This window comes from Vulpes vulpes, chromosome X, assembly GCF_048418805.1.
Source record: "Vulpes vulpes isolate BD-2025 chromosome X, VulVul3, whole genome shotgun sequence".
In the NCBI taxonomy this organism is placed as follows: domain Eukaryota; kingdom Metazoa; phylum Chordata; class Mammalia; order Carnivora; family Canidae; genus Vulpes; species Vulpes vulpes.
In genome coordinates, this window is record NC_132796.1 from 122,089,402 (window position 1) to 122,113,869 (window position 24,468).

A 24,468-nucleotide genomic window follows, 5' to 3' on the forward strand; every position below is an offset into this window, starting at 1 on the left:
TTTATTGCCTTTCACTATTTTTTATATTTCCCAAATGAATGAGACCATATAATGTTTGTCCTTCTCTGATTGTATTTCTGGATTTTTCATTCTGTTCCATTGATCTATGGTATCTTCTGTTTCTTTTTTAAAGATTTTATTTATTTATGAGAGAGAGAGAGAGAAAGAGAGAGAGAGAGAGAGAGAGAGAGAGAGAGAGGCAGAGACACAGGCAGAGGGAGAAGCAGGCTCCATGCAGGGAGCCCGATGTGGGACTCGATCCCGGGTCTCCAGGATCACGCCCTGGGCTGAAGGTGGCGCTAAACCACTGAGCCTCCCGGGCTGCCCAGTATCTTCTGTTTTTGAGGCTGAACTTTGTTTCTCCTTTGAGGGACCAAGTTAAGTCCAGCTTTAGTTTCAGATCTGAGTGATTTCATTTTAACATGTAAATTTGAGTACATTTAGTAATAGAACATTTTAAATTCTATGCAAATCTTTGTCATTATTCTTTAAGGATAACGTGCTTATCTGTCAATGGACAGGAATAAGAGCTTCTGGTCAGTCAAATTTCTTAGTTTCCTTCTTATTTCTGTGGAATAATAGATCCAATTTACTTTGCAACTTTACCATATATTTGTTTCTGGTCTTTTAAAAATTACTATTATGTTATATTTAATGAATACCTGCTTATTTAACGATATACTCTGGTCATGAAAGTCGTATTCTCATCTCTGACAATGAGGCAGTCATATTTCTAGGTGTCCAATGCCATTCGAATACCCGTTGGTCTTGATCTCTTTTCAGAGAGGATTTTTAAAATTATTATTTTAGGATTTGCCTCTCTGATATAATTACTCTGATTTTATTATTCATATCAGAAATAAATTCACTCATGTATTAAACTAACAAAAATATAAAATTGTTTTAATGATTTAGATGGAAGTGTTTATAAAGAGCAGTTTTTGAGCAATATGTCTTTTGTAACGTTGGCCATCTGTTGAGCTTACACACAAGGCGTTGTAATAATTCAGTTAAATAGCAAAAGATCTTGATGCTTTCCATGTGATTTAAGATTGCAGTGGTTATGCCATGGGAATACAGATTAATTGAGTATACAAAGAACTTTAAAATACACAGTGAGAAGATACTTTGGACTGATTAGATACAGAATACACAGCATTCTTTTCATAAGAGAGTCAGAGGAAACAGTATTTTCCATATTCTTATTTCCAAAAGCCTTTATAATATGATAACAAGTGAAAGGAGAGATTTTTCTACTAAAAGCGCTGTCCTAACTCTTCTGTTTAGCCACACTTGCGTAGGTATTTTCAATTTCTTTGTCTTCAGGACATGTGTGGGTAAATTCTTCACGGGCATAGGCATTGTGAAGATAGCGCCAGACTCCTGAGAATTCTGCTGGAATGTCAAAGTCACGGTATTTCTTGGCAGCAACCTAAGGTTTTGAGGAAAAAAAGGAAAAAACACTTCATAGTAAAACGCATCAATGACATGCCTAGTATATAGAAACATACCTCACAAGTCAAGATCATTAAGGACGTGTTATCTGCACAAAAATAAACCTAAAGAGTCTTGGACTTACTACTTTAATGTTTTGTTTACAAATGTAGACAAAACGATATGTGTGTAATCACATTTATATTTATGCTGTATTTAATTATTAATATGTTTAGAAGAAGAAAGCCCAGAAAAAGTGCAAATATTTCTCCACTAGACTAAGAGTTTGCTCAGGGTCCCAACTGTGTCTTATTTCTTCCTGTATTCTGTGTGTCTGGCATAGGATCTGAGACAGAATAAGTTCTGTTCAATAAGGATTTATTAAATCAATGACTAAACCATCATAAAATTATTACTAGGTCACATTATCATTTGCCAAGATCCAGATACTGTTCTAAGCATTTTACATGCCTTAATTAAATTTTCTCCACAATTCCGTGAAATGGGTAATATTATCCTTGTTTTATAGAGAAGACAGTGGAAAACACCTTCTAATTTGGGAAGAAAGAAACGAGAAGTTTTTATGATTCCCAGAGAAGATCATTACTGATTTTTCCTCTGAGGAGAAAAAAGAGATATACACTATGCATAATGATGATGACAAAGCTATCATATAACAATCTCACACTAAACAGTCACTGTGTTTCATGCTGGCGACTCCAAAACCCCTCCCAGACCATTCAGTTAGCCCTACAAAGACTTACTTTAATAATGTTCAGTTTGGGTAACAAGCTGCAGTCAGCCAGTGTCAGCTGATCCCCATCCAAGAACAATCTTCTGGAAACTGTGGGTTCCTCGGCACTGTCTGGATCAATTTCATCCAGAAGCGGGGTGTTTAAATAGTCATCCAGACGTTTAAATTCTCTGAGCAGAGATTTTTCAAAATCTGAGATAAAGAAGTCATAGGGTTACCAATAAATACGTTGTCTTCATGACTAAATACATTCTCAATATGCTTTTCACACATGTAGACATCTCTAACCACATACACTGGCCCTTTAAGATCGAAATAGTTAACTAGAACGCTCCACTACCCACTGATAAGACAGGGTCAGATGTTGAATCAAATGATGAGTAAAAATATTTTTGGACTTTTCTTGAGGAGGTGCATTGGGAGGAGAGTCAAAGAAAGAAAAAGTCATTTATGTTATTGTTAAACACAGAAGAGGCGGAAAGTAGAATCTGAGACTAATAGCCCTCATGAATCAGAAGACAGTGGACCTATTCAGGAATGTTTGTGGGCGAGGGTAGACGCTATCGTTTCAGAAACCCGAAAGTTGGGAGGCTAAAAAATAGAGTCCTGCAGTTAGTTCACTCCTGGCATGTCAGTGCTCTAATTGAGCTTAGTTAGTGCCCTATTGAATCTTGGCTTCTAAATTTAATAAGACCTCATGCAAAGGAATTTCAGTGGAGAGGAGAAAGAATCAGAGAGTGTATTCCCCAGCATACTATGTATTCAGGAAAATGTATTTTACCTGAGACTGTGAGTGTCAGCAAATGTGTGAGAGAAACAGAAATTTAAACAAAAGTATCTCACTCTTATTTGCTTCTTTCTGCGTATTCTTAATGTATGCAGAAAACTTGGCAAAGAGGTTACAGCCCACATCAAAGGACTCCTTGTTCTTGGGACTCAGGTGAGGATACCTTAAAAAGAAACATCACTCCATGATTATTCACACATAACAAATCAGAGACCAAGTGTCCTAGCTTACGCTCTGCTCAGAATGGAGGTTTTGGAAAATTGTGCTGGAAACCAAAGGTCCTGCAAATCTCTCATTGGAAATATGTATTTTTTCTCAATATCAGAATACTGAAGTTTCTAAAGTTTACCGGGAAACTGGTTGTGGAGCATTCAAAGCTCATTAACTTGTATGTAGAAACAATGGTTTAAATGGTAGTTAGGTCACCTGTACTTGCTCCTGAAAGCCTATTTGGCAGGATATATATTGGTGGTAATACAATTTCAAAGATAAGTGGTAGGAAAACATGGTTTTAAATTATTGTAACTTACATAAAAATGAAGGAATAAACAGGATAGAGAGGATGGAAAAAGGTAGCCAAGCTGGCCTCTCCTTAATACAAACTTGATTTAGCATAATGAAATCAAATGATGTAATAGTGTAATTCCTCACATTAAGAAATTGAATAAGATCATACGATCATGAATTGATGCAGGAAAAGTATTGAATGAAAATCAATTCTCGGGGATCCCTGGGTGGCGCAGCGGTTTAGCGCCTGCCTTTGGCCCAGGGTGCGATCCTGGAAACCCGGGGTCGAATCCCACATCGGGCTCCCGGTGCATGGAGCCTGCTTCTCCCTCTGCCTGTGTCACTGCCTCTCTCTCTCTCTCTCTCTCTCTCTCTGATGACTATCATAAATAAATAAATAAATTTAAAAAAAAAAAAAAAAGAAAAAGAAAATCAATTCTCATTCTTAAAAAAAAAAAAACAAAAAACCCACCAGCCACTAGAAATGGTCAGGTCAAACAGTCATCTTCCTTGATTCCTTTCTGCTCTCCATCCCCATATTTGATCCATTAGCAATGCTAGCCCGCTTACCTTTCAAAATGTACCCGGGGGAAGTGGGTGGGGGGTGGGCTAGATGGGTGATGGGCATTAAGGAGAACACTGGGTGAGCGCTGGGTGTTGTATGTAAATGAGGAATCGCTGAATTCTACTCCTGAAGCCAATATTGCACTGTATGTTAACTAACTAGAATTTAAATTAAAAATTTGAACAGAAAACCAACACACAGACCCCAAAATGTACCCAGAATCTATCCATTTCTCTCCGCATCTACTGCCCCCTGCCTGGTCCAAAGCTTATATACTACTGCAACAGCTTCTTGTCCCCCACACTCCTAGACTATGTTGTACTTGCTGCCAGAGCAGTCATGTTAAAAGATAAGTTGTATCATGTATCTTCCCTACTTAGTACCCCGCAATGCCCCATCCCATCAGACTCGGACCCCAAGTCCTCGCAGTAGGCTATGAGGAATGGTGTGATCTGACGCTGTCTTACCACTCTGCTCTCATTTCCTCCCCCTCTTCCCCACTTATCTCCTTAGTGTTCTTCAAATAGGCCTGACAAGCTCCCACCCCAAAGTCTTTTCACTTCATTTACCCTTTTTTTTTTTTTTTTTTATTTATGATAGTCACAGAGAGAGAGAGAGAGAGAGAGGCAGAGACACAGGCGGAGGGAGAAGCAGGCTCCATGCACCGGGAGCCTGATGTGGGATTCGATCCCGGGTCTCCAGGATCGCGCCCTGGGCCAAAGGCAGGCGCCAAACCGCTGCGCCACCCAGGGATCCCTTCATTTACCCTTAAATGGAGTGATTTTCTTCATATATGCACATGACCTGTTCCTCCTCTTCTTACAGCTCTTGTTTTAATATCCCTTCCTAAGTGAGGCCTTCCTCTACCCACCCTAACATTGCAAACTTTCTTCTGTCCTTAAGATTTGCTAGGTCCCCCCTTGCTTTGTTTTTTTTCTTACTATTTATCATCATTTAAAGTACTTTATGTTTTGCTTTTTAATCTTGCTTATTTATTGTCTTCCTCATCTAGAATGTAAGGTGTACTAGGGCACAGTATTTTTGCCTGGTTTAATCACTGATGTGTCCTAAGTGCCTAGAATAGTATTTGACACTTACTAAATATTCAATAAATGTTTGTTGAATGGTTAAACTAATTAATTAATTTCCTTAACTTGATAAAATGCACCCATTAAAAACTTTCAGCAAGCACCGTATTAAATGATATGTTAGTGCTATTTCCCTTAAAATGAGTACAGGATGAGATTTGATCATCATCACTACTCCTCTCCAACATTGTGCTGAATACACTAACAAGTGAGACAAACAAAACAAAACAAAACAAAAAAACCCCCAAACATTCTAAATGATGACTTTAGAACCATTTACATTACATTTAGGAACAAGACACTCATAATTGCTTTTATAGTAGATATTGTTTTCGAGGTCCTAGCAAGTTGAGAAAGACAACATAAAGCACTAGTACAATTACTGGAAGAAAAGCAACAATATAATTGTATACTTAGAAAACCCAAGAAAATATAGGAAAAATTACTAGAATAAATGATATATTTTGGCAAGGTGGCTAATACAAATCAAACATTAAAAAAATAAGTTATCTATGCTAGCAATAACCAGATAGAAATGGATATTAGAGGAATCCCTGGGCGGCTCAGCGGTTTAGCGCCTGCCTTCCACCCGGGGCGTGATCCTGGAGTCCCGGGATCGAGTCCCGCGTCGGGCTCCCTGCGTGGAGCCTGCTTCTCCCTCTGCCTGGGTCTCTGCCTCCTCTCTCTCTCTCTCTCTGTCTTTCATGAATAAATAAATAAAATCTTTTTAAAAATGGATATTAGGGATCCCTGGGTGGCGCAGCGGTTTGGCGCCTGCCTTTGGCCCAGGGCGCGATCCTGGAGACCCGGGATCGAATCCCACGTCAGGCTCCTGGTGCATGGAGCCTGCTTCTCCCTCTGCCTGTGTCTCTGCCTCTCTCTCTCTCTCTGTGACTATCATAAATAAATAAAAATTTAAAAAAAAAATAAAAAAATAAAAATGGATATTAGTAGCATATTCCATTTACAATAGTGATTAAAGTATTAAATATTTATTTATTGATCTAATTTTAAAAGATTTTATTTAGTTAGTTGAGAGTGAGAGAGAGAGTGAGAGAGCATGAGTGAGGTGGAGGAGAGACAGAGGGAGAAGCAGACTCTCCACTGAGCAGAAAGCCCGACATAGGGCTGGGTCCCAGGACTCTGGGATCATGACATGAGCCGAAGGCAGGTGCTGAACTGATTGAGCCACCTGGGTGTCCCAAAAATATTAAATATTTAGAAATAGCTTAATAGAAAAGGTATAGAACCAATATGAAAAAAAACAAAACAAGGCAAAATCTTATCAAAGAACATAAGACTGGCACTTGGGTTCATAACCTAATGTGGATCAGTGGATGAACGGGTAAAGGAGACGTGGTGCTTATATACCATGGAATATTATTAATCCATAAAAAGAAGGAAAGTCTGCCATTTGTGACATGAATGGACCTTGAGGACATTATGTTAAGTGAGTTAAGTCAGACAGAGAAAGACAAACACTTTATGATCTCACTTATATGTGGAATCTAAAAAGCAAAATAATAGTTACTAGAGGCACCTTGGTGGGAGGATTGCAGAGATGTTGTTTAAATGTTAAAAACTTGCAACTAGTAGATAAATAAGCACAGCAGAGTGATTATATTCAACAAGACTCGATTACAGACTGCAAAGTTGCTAAGAGAAAATCTTAATTGTTCTCACCAAAAAAAAGAAATAATGATTATGTAATGTGATAGAGAAATTCGCTTACACTACAGTGGTAATCGTATTACAATATATAAATACCAGATCATGGTTGTACACCCTGAACTTACACAATGTTATATGACAATTTTATCTCAATAAAAATAATAAGATGGTCCCCAAACAAATACACAGATCGTGTTTCTGATGGGAATAATTTGTATCATAAAATGAAATTTCTTCAAATAGTAATATAAATTCAGTGCAATTTCAATTAAAAACCTAATCTTTTTTAAAAAAATTGAGATAAAATTCACATAACATAAAATCATCTCAGCGATTTTATTTTATTTATTTATTCATGAGACACACACACAGAGAGAGAGAGAGAGAGAGAGGCAGAGACACAGGCAGAGGGAGAAGCAGGCCCCACGCAGGGAGTCCGACGCGGGACTCCATCCCGGGACTCCAGGATCACACCCTGGGCCGAAAGCAGGAGCTAAACCGCTGAGCCACCCAGGAATTCCCCTATTCTGAACTTTTTGAAGAGCCTTCATGCTGTTTTCCAGAGTGGCTCATCTACTGACATTCCTAGTAGCAGTGCAATAGGGTTCCCCTTTCTCTGCATCCTGGCCAACACCTGTTGCTTCCTGTTGTTAACTGAGCCCCTCTGGTAGGTGTGAGGGGACCCCTTACTGTGGTTTTGATTTCTATGTCCCCGATGATGAGTGATACTGAACACCTTTTCATGTGTCTGGCTATCTGGATGTCTTCTTTGGAGAAATGTCTGTTCATGTCTTCTGCCCATATTTAAGCTGGATTATTTGTTTCTTGGGGTGTTTGGTTTTATAACGTCTTAATTTTTTGAATACTAATCCTTTGTCAGATATGCCATTTGCAAATGTCTTCTCCCATTCTGTAAGTACCTTTCAGTTTTGTTGATTGTTTCCTTCACTGTGCAAAAGCATTTTATTTTGATGAAGTCCCAATAGTTTATTTTTGCTTTTGTTTCTCTTGCCTCAGGAGACATATCTAGGAAGAAGTTGCTTTGTCTGATGTCAAAGAGGTTACTGCCTGTGTCCTAGGATTTTAATTGTTTCTTGTCTCATAATTAGGTATTTCTGCCAATTTTAGTATATTTTTGTCTATGGTATAAGAAAGTGGCCCAATTTGATTCTTATGCTTTTGGCTGTCCAGGTTTCCCAGCACCATGTGTTGAAGAGATAATCTTTTTCCCATTGTATATTCTTTCCTACTTTGTCAAAGATTAATTGGCTGTATAGTTGTGGGTTCATTCCTGGGCTTTCTATTGTTCTTTTTATCTATGTGTCTATTTTTTAAAGCTTTTGTTTACTTGTTCATGAGAGACAGAGAGAGGCAGAGACTAGGGAGAAGCAGGCTCCCTGTGGGGAACCAATGCGGACTGGATCCCAGGATCCCAGGATCATGCCCTGAGCCGAAGGAAGATACTGAACCACTGAGCCACCCAGGTGTCTCTATGTGTCTTTTTTGTTGTTGTTGTTTTCAAATTTCCTTTTTTAAGATTTTCATTTAAAGTCTAGTTAGTTAACATATAGTGTAATATTGGCTTCGGGAGTAAAACTTAGTGCTTCATCACTTACATGTAACATCCAGTGCTCATCATAACATGCCCTCCTTAATACCCATCATTTTGTACCAGTACCATACTGTCTTGATCACTACAGCTTTGTGAAATAGCATGAAGTCTGGAATTGTGATGCCTCCAGAAACAGACCTACGAATACAAACTGATGTCGTTGGAGGAGAGGGGGTTGGGGATGGGTGAAAATGGGTGAAGGGGAGTGGGAGATATAGGCTTACAGTTATGGAATGAATAAGTCATGGAAATAAAAGGCACAGCATAAGGAATATAAAAAATACTCTGGGGGTGCCTGGGTGGCTCAATCAGTTAAACATCCAACTGTTGATTTCAGCTCAGGTCATGATCTCAGGATTGTGAGATCAAGCCCTTAGTGGGGCTTCATGCTGAACATGGAGTCTACTTGGGATTCTCTCTCTCCTCTCTCTCTGCCCCTCCCCCTGCATGCATACTCTCTCTCTAAAATAAATAAGATCTCTTAAAAATACTTTGAAGTGGGATCCCTGGGTGGCGCAGCGGTTTGGCGCCTGCCTTTGGCCCAGGGCGCGATCCTGGAGACCCGGGATCGAGTCCCACGTCGGGCTCCCGGTGCATGGAGCCTGGTTCTCCCTCTGCCTGTGTCTCTGCCTCTCTCTCTCTCTCTGTGACTATCACAAATAAATAAAAATTAAAAAAATACTTTGAAGTGTTACATCTAATGTCCTCATGTCTTTGAAGTTGAAGGGGAAAGTTTATGCATAATAGATATTATATTTCTCAACTTGCAAGTTTAGAAATCAGACTGAATCAAAGGCTATTTCAAAATTGAAGATCTTGTGAGGGCTCTACAATAAAATGAGCTTAAATCCTATCAGTATAAATGCCCCCAAACTTTATTATGGCGGAAATTCCCTGCCTTTTCCAGGTCTCCAAATCTATATTTTGCCCTTTCCTAATATACTACCTACATCTCATAAAGTTTTAATAGATTTACATATATTAAATAAGTAATTGTGTAGTACAGTTTTGTAGTCATGCAATCATGGGGATCTCTGCAAACATTTCTAGAAAAATAGCAAAAGAGGTTGAACAGTGAAAAAGAGATGTCTAGAAGTAAGAATCTTCAATCTGCAATATAATAGGGCAATAAAATAGATTTTCTCAGGAACAATAACATCATGTATAATGCTGTACCTTGGAGGAGCCAGTGTCTGCTCTAGAAACTCCTCAATTTTAATGAAGTCCGTTTTCAACTCCTTGTTATACACCAGGAAGGGAGGATTGGTACCTGGGGCTAAGTCCTTCAGCTCTTCAGGTTTTCTATGATTATTGAAAATAAGCAGAGTTAGGCTTCTAGATAAAGTACATGTTATACAAACATTGTATTGATGTCTACTGATTTCAATCTTCTGAATGAAACATGCCCTCTTACCTGGTCATGTCAACAGTAGTCACATTGAATTTAACTCCTTTAAGCCAGAGGATCATAAAGAGGCGTTGGCAAAAGGGACAGTTTCCAATACTCTCCCCATCACTTCCAGCCTGTTAAGATAAAGGAAAACCTCATTCATTCATTTGCTCAAGTACATATTGAGTGCCTACTGGGAAATGAGCCAGTTGCTACAGACAAAATTGGAAGTCCTTAATCTCATGTAGTCTACCACCTGTGGGCAGACACGGATAAATCAGATAAGTTTATTGTATTTTAAATGATAAGGGTAGGAGCAACTGGGTGGCTCAGTCGGTTAAGCGTCTGCCTTCAGCTCAGATCATGATCCCAGAGTCTTGGGATTGAGCCGCACATCGGGGTCCCTGCTCAGTAAGTATCTGCTTCTCCCTTTGCCCTTTGCCCTGCTCTTGTGCTCTCTCCCACTCTCTCAAATAAATAAATAAACAAATAAAATCTTTAAAAAACTTAAAATGACAAGTGTAATGAATACATAATAATGATAGTTGATTTTATATATTACCAGAATTTATAGAACCATTTCCTATTGATGGGCATTTCAGATATTCCAAAATTTTTGCTATGCTAAATAGTTCAGCAGCAATATTTCTAGGCATATAATTTTTTCCACTTCTGAGACTATATCTATCTTTAGAATTAATATTCAAAATGAGAATGTTGAAAAAAGAGTAAGTGCATTTTCCATTTTGATAGATCCTGCCAAAATTCCTTCCTGAAAGGCATTTTCCTTTTTTTTGTATCCTTGTCCCTATTTGCCAACTCCCTTACTCCCCCAAACTGTTAATCTTCTTGATTTGAACTTTATTTATTTATTTTTTAATTAATTAATTAATTAATTTATTTATTAATTCTTATAAATTTATTTTTTTTTGGTGTTCAATCTGCCAACATATAGAATAACACCCAGTGCTCATTGAAAGGCATTTTCCATATGTTTATTGCTGATTTGATTTCCTTATTTCGTTAAATGTTTCTTCATGTCAATCTTACATTTTTCTCTATCAAAATGATATTTTCCTTATTGATTTGAAAATTTCATTTGTATACTGAAGACATTAATACTTTTTTTAAAAAATATTTTACTTATTTATTCATGAAAGAGAGACAGGCAGAGACCCAGGCAGAGGGAGAATCAGGCTCCACGCAGGGAGCCCGACGTTGGACTAGATCCCGGGACCCCAGGGTCACGCCCCGGGCCGAAGGCGGCGCTAAACCGCTGCGCCACCCGGGCTGCCTGACATTAATACTTTTTGATACACATTACATGTACTTTAAAACATGGCTTGTGTAAAATTTAGATTTTATGTGAAATCTATTAGTTCCTCTACACAGTCTGGTTTTTCTTACGTTCTTACACTGCCGTTATATACATCAAGATTACAAAAAATCCACAACAATCCCAAACTTTCCTTATTTTGTTTTATTATAAGGATGTTCTTTTGTGTTTTCTTTTCTTTTTCTTTTTTTTAAAGATTTTATTTATTTATTCACGAGAAACAGACAGGCAGAGACCCAGGCAGAGGGAGAAGCAGGCTCGGTACAGGGAGCCCGACACGGAACTTGATCCCAGGACCCCGGGATCACTCTCTGAGCTGCAGGTGGCGCTAAACCGCGGAGCCACCCAGGGTGCCCTTCCTTTAGTACCTTTATGCTTTTATTATTATTTTTTCATTTGTTTCGCGTATTTGGAATTCATTTTGGCACCAGGAGTATACTGGGACTCTAGCTTATGTACTTAAGTTTTTTAAAAATAGTTAATAGTTGTTTTAACACCATTCATTTAAAGATCGATATTTTGACCAGCATTACCCTGATGCCAAAACCAAAGTCACTATAGAAAAAGGAAACCACAGGCCAATGTCCCTGATGAACACAGATGCAAAAATCCTCAACAAAATACTAGCAAGTAGCATTCAATAATACATTTAAAGGACAATTCACCATAATCAAATGGGATTTATTCCAGAGATGGAAGGATGATTTAAAATTCATAACTCAATCAATGTGATACAGAATATTAACAAAAGAAAGGATAAAAACCATATGATTATCTCAATAGATGCAGAAAAATCTTTTGACAAAATACAACATCCATTCATGATAAAAACTTTCAACAAAGTTGGTTCAAAGGGAACATATGTCAACATAATAAAGGCCATATATGAAAAACCCACAGCTAATATCATACACGATGGTGAAAACTGAAAGCTTTTTCTCTAAGATCAGGAGCAAGACAAGGATGTCCACTCTCACCACTTTTATTCAACATAGTACTGGAAGTCTTAGCTACAGCAATCAAACAAGAAAAACGAAAGGCATCCAAATTGATAAAGAAGAAGTAAAACTCTCACTATTGGTAGATGACACAATACTCTATGTGGAAAACCCTACAGACTCCACTAAAAGACTATTAGAACTAATAAATGAATTCAGCAAAGATGCAGTATGCAAAATCAATAAACAGAGATCTGTTGCATTTCTATACACCAGTAATGTAGTAGCAGAAAGAGAAATTAAGAAAACAATCCCATTTACAACTGCATAAAAAACTCTAGCAGGGATGCCTGGGTGGCTCAGTTAGTTAAATGTCCAACTCTTGATCTCAGCTCAGGTCTTGACTTCAGGATCGTCAGTTCAAGCCCCATGTTGGGCTCCATGCCGGGTGTGGAGCCTACTTTAAAAAAATACCTGGGAGTAAATTTCACCAAGTACAAGTACCTCCTTGTACTCTGTACTCATGACCTGTACTCTGAAAACTATAAGACACTGATGAAAGAAATTAAAGATGACACAAATAAATGGAAAGATATATTGTGCTCCTAGATTGGCAGAGTTAATTTTGTTAAAATCTGTTAAAATGTCCAATCTACAGATTCAGTGCAATCTCCATCAAATGCTGTGACAAACAATTGGAAAGTTTGCATTGAATTACAGAAAACCCTGAATAGCTAAAGCAATCTTGAAAAAGAACAGAGCCACAGGTATCATGCTCCCTGATCTCAAGCTACACTACAAGGCTATACTAATCAAAACAGTAGGGTACTGGCACAAGAATAGACATATAGATCAATGGAACAAAGTAGCCCAGGAAACAAACCCATGCTTGTATGGTCAATTAATCTATGACAAATGAAGCAAGAATATCCAATGGGGAAAATATAGTCTTTCAATAAATGGTGCTGGGAAAACTGGACAGCTACATGCAAAAGAAAGAAACTGGACCACTTTTTCCCCCCACATCATACACAAAAATAAACTCAAAATGGATTAAAGGCCTAAATGTAGGACCTAAAATCATAAAATTCTTAAAGGAAAACATAGGCAGTAATCTCTTGGACATAGGCTTTAGCAACATATTTATGGCTATGTCTCCTGAGGCAAGGGAAACAGGCAAAAATAAGCTATTGGGACTCACCAAAATGAAAAGCTTTTGCAGAGCAAAAGAAACTTTGAACAAAAGAGGATGGCAACCTCTTGAATAAGAAAAGATATTTGCAAATGAAGTATCTCATTAGGGGGTAATATCTAAAATATGCTAAGAACTTATGCAGCTGAACACCAAAAATCCCAAATAATCTCATTAAAAATGAAGGCTTGAATAAACATTTCTCGCTCATAATCAGGAAAAGGCAAATCAGACCCCCAATGATATATACTCTCACACAAGTGAGAACGGCTATTATCAAAAAGGTAAGAAATAACAACTGTTGGAGAAAAGGGAACCCTCATGCACCTGCAGTGGGAATGTAAATTCATAGTCTGAGCACTACAGAAAACAGCATGGAAGTTCCTCAAAAAATTAGAAATATGATGTAGTAAATAATTCCAGTACTGGGCATTTACCTAAAGAAAATGAAAACACTAATTGGAAAAGATACATGCACCCGCATGTTTATTGCAGCATTATCCACAATAACCAAAATATGGAAGCAACCCAAGTGTCTATCAATAGATGAATGGGATATTACTCAGGCATAAAGAAAGAATGAGACCCTGTCATTTGTGACAACATAAAGGGATCTAGAAGGTATTATGCCAAGTGAAATAAGTAAGACAGAGAAAGACAAATACCATATGATTTCACTTATATGTAGAATCTAAAACATAAAACAGGAAGCAAGCAAAAACAAAAACAAAAACACCCCCAAACAAACCCATCTCTAGATAGAACAAACTACTGGTTACCAGAGGCGAGGTAAGTGGGGGTGGGCAAAATAGACAAAGAGAATCAAGAGGTACAAACTTCCAGTTATAGAATAAATAAATAATGGAGATGAAAAATCCAGTATTGGGAATATAGTCAATAATATTGTAATAATATGTAATCGTCAATATGTTGTATGCATAAACCAATATAACAATGCATATTACCTATTCTTCAATAGTAAGAAAAATCATGGTGAAAAAATAAAGATCCATCTTTTGCTCACTGATTGAAAACAACGCACTTTTCTGCTTTGAAATTTTATGTATACTTGAGTTTATCTGTGGCCCCTCTATTCTTCACTCATTCATTCACTCTCCCAATAAATACTTACTGGACAAATAATCATGTTTTTAAAATAGATCAGATATTACGTATAATCTATACTGTATATAACAGATATTTAAGAAGTAGTCTCTCAGCTTAACTTACTTTTAAAATGAGGTAAGTTCTTTGAAGGAAGGATGTGCATGTCATGAGAGTGTGTAACAGAGGAACACTATATGGGTTCTGTTAGGGAAGGTTTTTCTGAGGAAATGGCATTTGAACTGAGTTCAAAGAATGAGTAAGTGTTGGGCAGCCGGAGTGGCTCAGCGGTTTAGCGCCGCCTTCAGCCCAGGGCCTGATCCTGGAGCCCCGGGATCTAGTCCCACATCAGGCTCCCTGCATGGAGCCTGCTTCTCCCTCTGCCTGTGTCTCTGCCTCTCTCTCTCCTAAATAAATAAAATATTTAAAAAGAATAAGTGTTAACTATGTGAATAGGCACAACGAAGGTGTTCTAAACAGCAAATAGCATGTCCAAAAGCCTTGCAACATGCTTGAGCAATGGCATTATAAGGAACTGAAAGAAGGTCAATATGGCTGGGATTCAGAGGGTGAGTGAGGGCAAAGAAAAATTCAATAAATTGAGCTACGTGAAAGCTACAATGTGGTTTTCTGTGGTTTGAAAAGAACTATTAAGAAAATGAAAAATGCTTGTATCCAAAATATATAAAATATACTAGTAAAGAGCTCGTAACAACTCCATGACAAACCATCCCACTTAAAAAGGGGCAAGAGATTCAAACACTCTATGAAAGAGATGCAGATGGTAAATGAAGACACAAATAGATGCTCAACATGGAAAATGAAAATCAAAAGCACAACAAGATACCAGAACACACACATTGGCATAGCTGAAATTTAGAAGACTGACCATACCAAGCATTGCCGAGTATTCCAGGAGCAGCTGGAACCGATACGCCGCGGTTAAGAGTGTAAAACGGTACCAATGGTTTATAAAGAGTTTGTCAAAGTTCAAAATGTACCTACCATCTGACTCATTAATTCTAATACTAGGTATTGGCCCCAAAGAGGTGAAGGCATATGCCCAGAGAAAGACTTGCACATAAACGTTTATTCATAGTAGCCAAAAACCTGGAAACAACCCGAACGTCCTCCAGTGGGTAGATAGATAAATACGCTACATCGGTATAATGGAACACTTCGGCAATAAGAAAGAATGAGAGACTGATGTACATAACAGTATGGGAAATCTTAAAATAATTATGCTGAGTGAAAGGAGCCAGACAAACGAAGGTACATACTGTATGATTCAATCTATAGAAAATCTTAGAAAACACAAACTGATCTATCCTGTCAGAATACAGGTCAGTGACTTCTTGGCAGGGGGTAGTGGGCTATAGTGGGGAAGCCTGATTACAAAGAGACACAAAGGAACTTTCTAAAGTAATAAAAATGTTCTGTATTTTGGTTGGGGCAGTGGTTACATGTGTGTCAACATATGTCAAAAGACTGGGTGACGGGCACTGAGGGGGGCACTTGACGGATGAGCACTGGGTGTTATACTATACGTTGGCAAATCGAACTCCAATAAAAAAAATGTACAACAAAGTGTCACTGGATTGTGCAATTAAAATAGGTACTTCTTATTCTATGTGAATCATACATCACTAAAGTAAATTGGAATATAAAAGTCCAAAAAGTAGAACAATCCTCCCCCCAAATAATGATGTTATGCAGGCATGGTAGGGGTTGTAGTGACAAGGTTAGGGTGTGACCATGGAAAGGGAAGAACAAGATCAGCGGAAGGGAAGCAGTCAAGGATCTGAGAGGCCAGAGTACTGGAACTTTCATCTCCGTAGATATTAAACTCACCAAGAATTTTGATAGGAATAGTGTTCGAGAGAGTGAAAATTATCCAGAAGCTAAAATTCCTCAAGAAATAGGGGAGAATGACCTGGTGTTTGGAAGACTTTTTTTTTTTCTGGAAGACTTATAATGCGGAAAGGTAGTGCGTGGTTTAGTCTGATTTTATGATACTCAACATAAGTATTTCTTTGGATGGGGGACGTAGAATGGTCTGGAAAGAGGTATGTGGAGGCAAGGATACCTAGTGGATATGGACCTCACTTCCAGGCTCAGTGGTGAGAAGAATGAGGGCTTGAGAGGGCTATGGCTGATACAGTGTCTTCGTGGGAAATCCAGGTTTTAGACACTTCACAATCAGCATGTCCCAAACTGAATTCCTTCCTTTTTCTTTAGTGCGCTCACGGACCTACTCTTTCTCTAGGGCTCCTAATCTTGCGAATGCCACTGCTATCTGCTGCGGACTGAACCGTATTCCCCCCAGATCCATATTGTGAAACCCTAACCTTCAATATGACAGTATTTGGAGGCTAAGCCTTTGGGAGGTAATTAGGTTGAGGCCACGAGGATGGGACCCTCAGGATAAGATTAAGGCCCTTATAAGAAGAGACCAGGAAGCTTTCTGTCTCCTCTCCTCCCCCTTCTCTCTGCCACCCACTATGCAAGGACACTGAGCAAGCAATCACCCGTAAGCCAGGAACAGAGTGCTTACAAGAACCTGACCATGAGGGCACTTTGATCTGGAACATGCAGCCTGTACAACTTTGCGAAGATAGAAATCTCTTGTTTAAGCCACCGCATCGACGGCATTTCGTTATGGCAGCCTGAGCACACAAGACAGTACCTACTAAGTTGCCGAAATTAGAAAATCGACAATAAGCCTTATGCTTCACTCCCAAATTATTATTTTTTAAAAGATTCTTATTTATTTGATACAGAGAGAGAGAGAGCACGTAAGAGGGAGAGAGCACAGCAGATACTTAACCGACTGAGCCACCCACCCGCCCCTTCACTCCCAAATTAAATCCAACACTAATTCTTGTCCGTTTTACCTATAAATATCTCCAAATAAGTTTAGTTCTTTCATTTTCCATAGCTATTACATTATTCATTCATTTAATATTTATTTGATGCTTGCTATCTGTCCAACACTGTTACCTACCAGCTACCCAAGCCCAAGCCATGAGCATGTCTCATCTGCTGGGCCTGTTTGTTTGTTTGCTTGCTTTTGCTTCAGTCTACAGAAGAAAGTAAAGGGCACTTCACCCTAAAGCTGCCCTGATCCGTGATTCCTAACAATATCAAAGTCCCAGAAGCCTTGGGCATAATCCTAATTTTTTTTTTGGCAAATTTTCCTTTCCCTGGCAATGGGTACAAGAGAGGAAATGATGGTTACGGTTGTTCTTTTGTGATGTCAGGGAGTGAAGAGCTATGGGAAGAGGCACCCAGCTTTGGCAGCCGTGTTTCCTTTGTAACAGAAGTCAAACTAGGGATCCAATCAGAACTGGGCCCAGTGAGTAGAAACACCATTATGGGTGGGAGGCAGGAAGAAGAATGGAGTCTGAGAATAGATACAGCAGGAAGGGTGGATCGCCTTTGGCAAAAGGAAAGGCAAAACATTGAGATGTGGGGGAAATGCAGTCAAGTTTTACAGGAAAACTGTTTTTTCCCCCTGTTTACAATATGCTGATTTAAAGCGCCATCACAGAAAATTTTAGGATGTAAATGCACTAGCCTCATTGATGAACTACCAACTCTTAAGTATATTTAGCTGCCAAGGACAGGATGTGGTCATTCACAAAAGCAATTTTTTCTCTGTATGTCTGTGATCTAAGTTTCTAAACATGAAAAATAATAATAGCCACCATATTTGATTTTTATTAAATGTCTACTAGTTAACAACTACAGTGCTTTACATATTTATTTATTTTTTTGATCCACACAGTGAAGGTGATCCCATGAGGTAGGTTCTCTTAACATTCTTGTTTAATTAATTAATTAATTAATTAATTTATTTATTTTTAACAGTCTTGTTTTAATGAGAGACTCCTAACTCTGGGAAACAACTAGGGGTGGTGGAAGGGGAGGTGGGCAGGGGTGGGGGTGACTGGGTGACGGGCACTGAGGGGGGCACTTGATGCGATGAGCGCTGGGTGTTATGCTATATGTTGGCGAATTGAACACCAATAAAAAATAAATTGATAAAACAAATTCTTGTTTTACAGATGGGGAAACTGAGGATCAGAGAAACTGACTTGTTAAAATACACTCAGCTAGTCAATAGCTGATGACCTATATACTCTTCTCCTGTAGCAAGTCCAGGACTGTGTACTCCAAAACCCAAACCCTTAAACAACGTTTTCTCCCATCTAATAATTTTGTTGGATTTTTAGAAATTGATCTGCTTTTATGATAGTCTTTATGATAGTTTTAAGAGGGGTTGAAAATGGTCTGAAAATTAAAAGTATAATGTCTTATTTCTTTTCCACATAGAGAAAATATTTTCGTGTTGTTAGGGTTAGGGTATGTGCCCTGTATTTTGCCATTCAGAGACCTCTCCAGAGAATAGAATCCCAGACTTCTGTTGGGGTTGGGGTTAGGGTTGGGGGTTAGGTTAGGGCTTGAGTATGTGCCTAGTATTTTGCTGTTCAAAGATATCATCAGAAGGTTAGGGTTATGGTGAGTTTTAGGGTTAGGGATTGACGTTAGGGGTTATGGGTTATGGATTAGGGTTAGGGTATGTGCCGGGTATCCTGTCATTCAGACACCTCTTCTAAGAATACAATTCCCGGGATTTCTCATCATTGCAGCCATCCCAAGAGCGGGCCTAGCTGGGACACTCCTCCACAGGCTGGCCCCACCTCTCCCCCATCCCCAGTCAGGCTGTAAGGGGCGGGGAGATGGCCTGTCTCGTGCCTTTTCCAATTTCCGTACCTGATTCCCAATCACCCATGTTGAGCTCTGGACAGCTTGGGCTCACCGGTAACTGAGGGCTCTGGTGTCCTAGGCCTGCAAGCCTGGAGGACTTTGACCTCCATAGCCCTTCCCTGTTTCTCCAGCCCCGAACTTGTACCTCCCACTAGATCCCAGGGAATGAGACAGAGATGCCAAAACCAGCCTCTTGGTCAGAAAAGAAAAGCAGCAAACACACAACATACCAGAACAAGCAGTCCACACTCTGCCCAGCCGCCAGTGTGCCCCACCTGCTCATCAGGCCACAGCCCCTGCACCTCACCTGCCCCGTCCACGCCTCCCGGGCCCCCAGCCACTCAGGCCAGGGCAGCCCCTGCCGCCTGACCCCCTGGCGGGAGGCTCCAGGACCTCCCCTCCCTGTTTCCTTTAACACCTACTGAGGACTTTCATTTAGACATGGCTTCAACCTGCAAAACTCCTCTGCCAGTTTTTAGGTTATTGAAAAAAAAAAAAGGATAAAACAGGAAAAGAGAAGTGTGACAGCAGCTAGGCAGGTATGGGAAGCAGCAGGGACAGGCAGGACCGACCCCTAGCTAACTTGGCCCTCACACTTCTGCTGGGATGAGAATAAACATGGCAACCTTCTATCAAGCTGAGGCAGGGAGGGGATTTGGGGTTCTAAATACTTTTTATTTTTTAAAAAGGTTTTATTTATTTATTCATGAGACACACACACACAGAGAAAGGCAGAGACACAGGCAGAGGGAGAAGCAGGCTCCATACAGGAAGCCCGACGTGGGACTCGATCCCGGGATCCAGGATCACACCCTGGGTCACAGGCAGACGCTCAACCACTGAGCCACCGGGTGGCTTCTCAGCTTTTAAATCCCATGTTCAGTGAGCCACTTCCTCAGATCAAGGGTTAGGGTCAGGGCATGTCCCTGGAATTTTGCAGTTCAGGAACTCACCAGAGAATCTAACCCCAGACTTCTCCTGGGCTTAGGTGTTATGGTTAGAGTGTGTGCCTGGTATTTTGAAGTCCAGAGACCTCTCCAGAGGGTTACGCTTAGTGTTAGGGTTACAGTTAGGGTCAATTTTAGGGACTAGGTTCACTGGGTTAGTGGCTATGGGTGAGGGTTAGGATTTGAGTTAGGGTATGTACCTGGTATTTTCAGTTCAGAGACCTCTCCCGAGGGTTAGGGTTATGGTTAGTGGTTAGGAGCTTCGGGTTAGGGGTTAGGGGTTAGGGTATGAGGTGAAATGGCTTTGACAAATTCAGAATTTTGGCTCAAATGTTCAGTTCTATAACTTTATGTAAAGATCTACTAAAACTTCATTTTAGCGTGTTTGGTAGAAAACACACAATCTGTTTAACAATGAACAACAAACTAGTAAGATAGAGTCTGCATTTAGAGAAACTAAAATGTATGTTAGAAAATATGGGCACCCCTCTTCTGACCAAGAGGCTCAGCGGTTTAGCGCCGCCTTCGGTCCAGGGTGTGATCCTGGAGACCCGGGATCGAATCCCACGTCGGGCTCCCTGCACGGAGCCTGCTTCTCCCTCTGCCTGGGTCTCTGCCTCTCTCTCTCTGTGTGTCATCTCATGGATGAATAAATAAAATCTTAAAAAGTACTTTGATCTTAGTTCATGGTTAAAAATCTTGCCCAAGGCATTCAGAGCCGAAAGGCAATGTTTTCACGGGCTACATTAAAACACGTAGGTAGTGTGATATGAATTCTTAATTGTAACAGGAAAGTGCTTAATCTCCTACAGGTATCCCATCCGTGATATGGGGGAGAAGTTGTGGTAGGGTTTCTAGGCCACAGCCAGAGGCAGCTGAGGAAATCACAGATTCCTTTCATCTTTAGAAAGAAACTGCATGATCTATAATGAGATACCGTAGGCAAGGAGCAGAGCTTTTTAAACTTACTCATTAACATTTTTCATGCCTCTCAGTCCTTATGCCCTACCTCCGTATCTTCTGTGAAACTTGTGGAGCTCTGCGGAACACGCCTTAAAGCAAAACAGAATAAAAACCTGGACCAGATGATCCTCAACGTTCTTCTAGAAAATCTGTGATTTGTGTCAATGTTATTAGATAAGCTTATATCTAAAGGATTCCATCTGATGAAATTCTGGAAAAATTCACTAAAAAGAGTTTGCCAATAAGATTAAACATAACTATTTTTAAAAATTGGAATTCTAACCTTGCCATTCACTGGCTATGTGACCCTGGACAAAGTTACTTAGATACTCTTTGCTTTACTTTCTGTATCTCTAATATAAGGTTAATAATAAACCTCTTAACACAATGCCTGCCATATAGTAAATACTCAATAAACGATTAGTTATTTTAACTTGAAAGTTATTACTTAACCCAACATTTGTTCATCCAATGTATGATTCACTAACTTCTCCTGTCCAGATTAGTACCCAAATATGGGAATTTTATGAATATTGACTTATGTAGATCAATGCCAACAACTAGTTAGGGGAGTTGGATTGGATTAAACGAGTAGTTTAGACTAAAAGAACGCTTTAGTTGCCCTATGAAGAGACATTACCCGTGGTTTGAAATTGGTAGATGTGAAAAGCCAATTAGGAAATTAAGGCTAATTTATATTGTGTCTGAGCAGTCACATATTTTGCTAAAATCCAGAGATAAGAGAAGTAGCTCTTATGCCCCATACTCCAACACTTACTTGGATTATTTTGCAATGCAGGAATTCAAGGATCACTCTCCTATAGTTTGGAAAAGGCGGTTGATTATGCCCTTTGTGTATATATGTGACCAGTTGACAAATATTTTTAAATGATTGTGAAAGTCTTACTTTGGCTAACAGAAGTTTAAACTAGCATTTGGTAGACATACTTTATTTTATGTCTTTGTAAGTCATCAACAGACATCTAGTTTTAGAGGCAAGTAACAAACTTTATTGCCTTTGCTTGCTTATCTAGAGATGAGAACATCAATATGACTATAATGACAGGTACTACTACCATTACTCCTACTCATGATACTACTCCTATTAGTACTAATAATGTAAGGTGTTAGGACTAAATGAGGTAATATATGTAAATATGAGTACTACAGGTGAAGTGTTCAGAAAAAAAGCCAAACATGATATGAGAGTTTGCTATGATTATTATTATCCTGGATACTTGTAACGGTCAAGGGAAATATAGAGAAAAAATAGTCAATCTAAGCAAAGTTTAAGGAAACTGTAATTCATACTTAGAATAACTTATACAGAATTATTATTTTTCTTGATGAGTTAATTTAGAAACACATGTTCCTTGCTCCTGCCTTAGGGGTTTTCCAAAGGGCTTTTCTGAAAAGTTAAGGCATTACCAAAAACCCCAAGACAGACCATAAAGAGGAAACGCAACATTCTAAATGCCTCCTCCTCACACAGACTCCTCACACAGACTCCTGGCCGTTTTCTCCCATAGTGTCCATGTGACTACACTGTGATGTTCATCTATTATGGGAGAATTTTAGAAAGCTCGATCTGGGCTATGTGTGGGATTGGGGCTCTCAGCCCATACTTTCCCCATTTAGGCCTTCCAAATCCCATCCCATAAAACACAGATTGCAAGAGCTAGAAAGCCCTTAAGGATCATTTTGTCAGTCTCCTACATTGTACAGATGAAGAAACAAAGGTCCAGATGGAGGGAGAGATTTGTCCAGAGTTACATAGGAAGCCACCAAGAATATAACTTGGTTGTTCTGACTAACCAACCAGTCCAGTGCTCTTTCCACAATAGCTCTTTGCCTTTTTATACTAATGTGTTTTCCTATTATCATGTAGCAGCCAGGCATATGTCGAGTACTGAGAGGAAGAATATAATGACAAAATAATTTATCTCTAGCCCAAATATGGACGTCTTTTTAGATTCTGAGGTCCAATGTCAAGAAATAATACATATGCCGTTATTTTAGCTAGAAAACTTACCTTCACAAAAAGTTCAATTTCAGGATCTGCCATCTTTCTGTTTTTACTGCCAGTTGTCAGCCCTCTGCCTCCTGCAGAGTTCACCGTACTTGTGGACTCTTTTCTTCCACTTTTATCCAAAGGCTCAGATAAAGTTCGTGCTTTAAGAGGAGAGTCCAGCTTGTAGTAGACTGAGTCAGAGCTGGGGCCAGTCTCTTCTCAAGAGGTGGGGTGCAGAGAATTCTAGATGCTTGAGAGCAGCTCTCGAACTTGTTTTCCTTCTTCCTCTTGACTTAACATTTGAATCAAGGAGGAGCTGAAGGGGTGTGTGTAAACTGGCTGGCTACAAAGGTGGGGGTGTTTCCAGAAAGACTTCAATGCCATGAGTCAGCATAGGAAAAACACATACACACAAATACACACATGCAGTGCTGGCTTCTATATATCAAGCAGACCAGATGTTCTCTAGAGCCTCCCTTTGAGTCCTGGGCTGTATGCCCAGAAAATGGCCTCTTATTGCTGTTCCTGTAAACTGACAGCAGTAAAAAGCTTTTCCAGGAAAAGGGCCAGAAATGACTTGGGTTGTATCATTGAAAAGGATGTTTATCTAATGATATTGTCTAAAAGGGGGTTAAAAAAACTTCACTTCATCAAATGTCTCCACCCCCCAATTCTACTGCTCACACAGCCAAATTTCCCTTCCGGATTATAACTTTCACTTCTCTTCTATAACCAGGGAATGTTTGCTGCGTTGGTTGAGTCCAGGGGGCGTCCTTTGCTTGTCTCATCTCATTCTTACTTCTGGGAAATCTGCACTGGGACGGATCACTTCCTAGTTTTGGTATCTGTACCAGGAACCACAAGCAGTTCTGTATCTCTGCTTGTCAGCCCTGGGAGAAGCAAGAAAATATCCAAACTGACACCTGGTGTCTGCACTTTTTCTGCCGGTTGTATTTGGTCCCTGCCAGGATGACGGTGGGGGAAGGAGCTGGATTAATAAACCTCTTTGGTGGTAAGAGGCTCTTTCCTTTTCTTTTTAAAAGATTTATTTATTTATTTATTTATTTATTTATTTATTTATTTAATAAAGAGAGAGAGCGAGAGTGAGCATGAGTAGGGGCAGTAGGGGCAGAGGGAGAGGGAGAAAGAACCTCAACCAGACAATGCACTAAGTGCAGAGCCTGACCTGGGGCTTGATCTGACGACCCTGAGATCTGGACCTGATAAACCAACAGTCAGTGGCTTAACCGACTGCACCACCCAGGCGCCCTCTGGTGGGAAGAGGCTCTTTCTGATTGAAGCCAAAGTGAACATAGATCCACCAGTTGGGGGCCACTGTGACCCTGTTCCTGCCACACCAAATGCTCCCTGTACTCATATGGGCCGTACAATCCACCAC

At 39.6% G+C, this 24,468-nt stretch overlaps 1 protein-coding gene across 1 annotated transcript; it reads right to left on the reverse strand.

Moving 5' to 3' along the window:
- Nucleotides 1–876: 876 nt before the first annotated feature.
- On the reverse strand, nucleotides 877–23,606 carry CLIC2 (chloride intracellular channel 2). The gene is made up of 6 exons (XM_026016286.2): nucleotides 23,091–23,606; nucleotides 9,833–9,942; nucleotides 9,595–9,720; nucleotides 3,032–3,138; nucleotides 2,199–2,380; nucleotides 877–1,432 (listed from the first exon to the last, which is right to left on the reverse strand). The coding sequence occupies exons 1-6, from the start codon at nucleotides 23,121–23,123 to the stop codon at nucleotides 1,271–1,273; spliced, it is 720 nt and encodes a 239-aa protein (XP_025872071.1). The 5' UTR covers nucleotides 23,124–23,606; the 3' UTR covers nucleotides 877–1,270.
- Nucleotides 23,607–24,468: the final 862 nt, after the last annotated feature.

Coding starts and splice junctions, on each gene's coding strand:
- CLIC2 (XM_026016286.2), bottom strand. CDS start 23,123: ATGGCAGATCCTGAAATTGAACTTTTTGTGAAG. Junction 3,139..9,594: donor CAGACACTGGCTCCTCCAAG/GTACAGCATTAT, acceptor TTTCTTTTTAAG/GTATCCTCACCTGAGTCCCA. Junction 2,381..3,031: donor GCAGAAAGAAGCAAATAAGA/GTGAGATACTTT, acceptor TCTTTATCTCAG/ATTTTGAAAAATCTCTGCTC.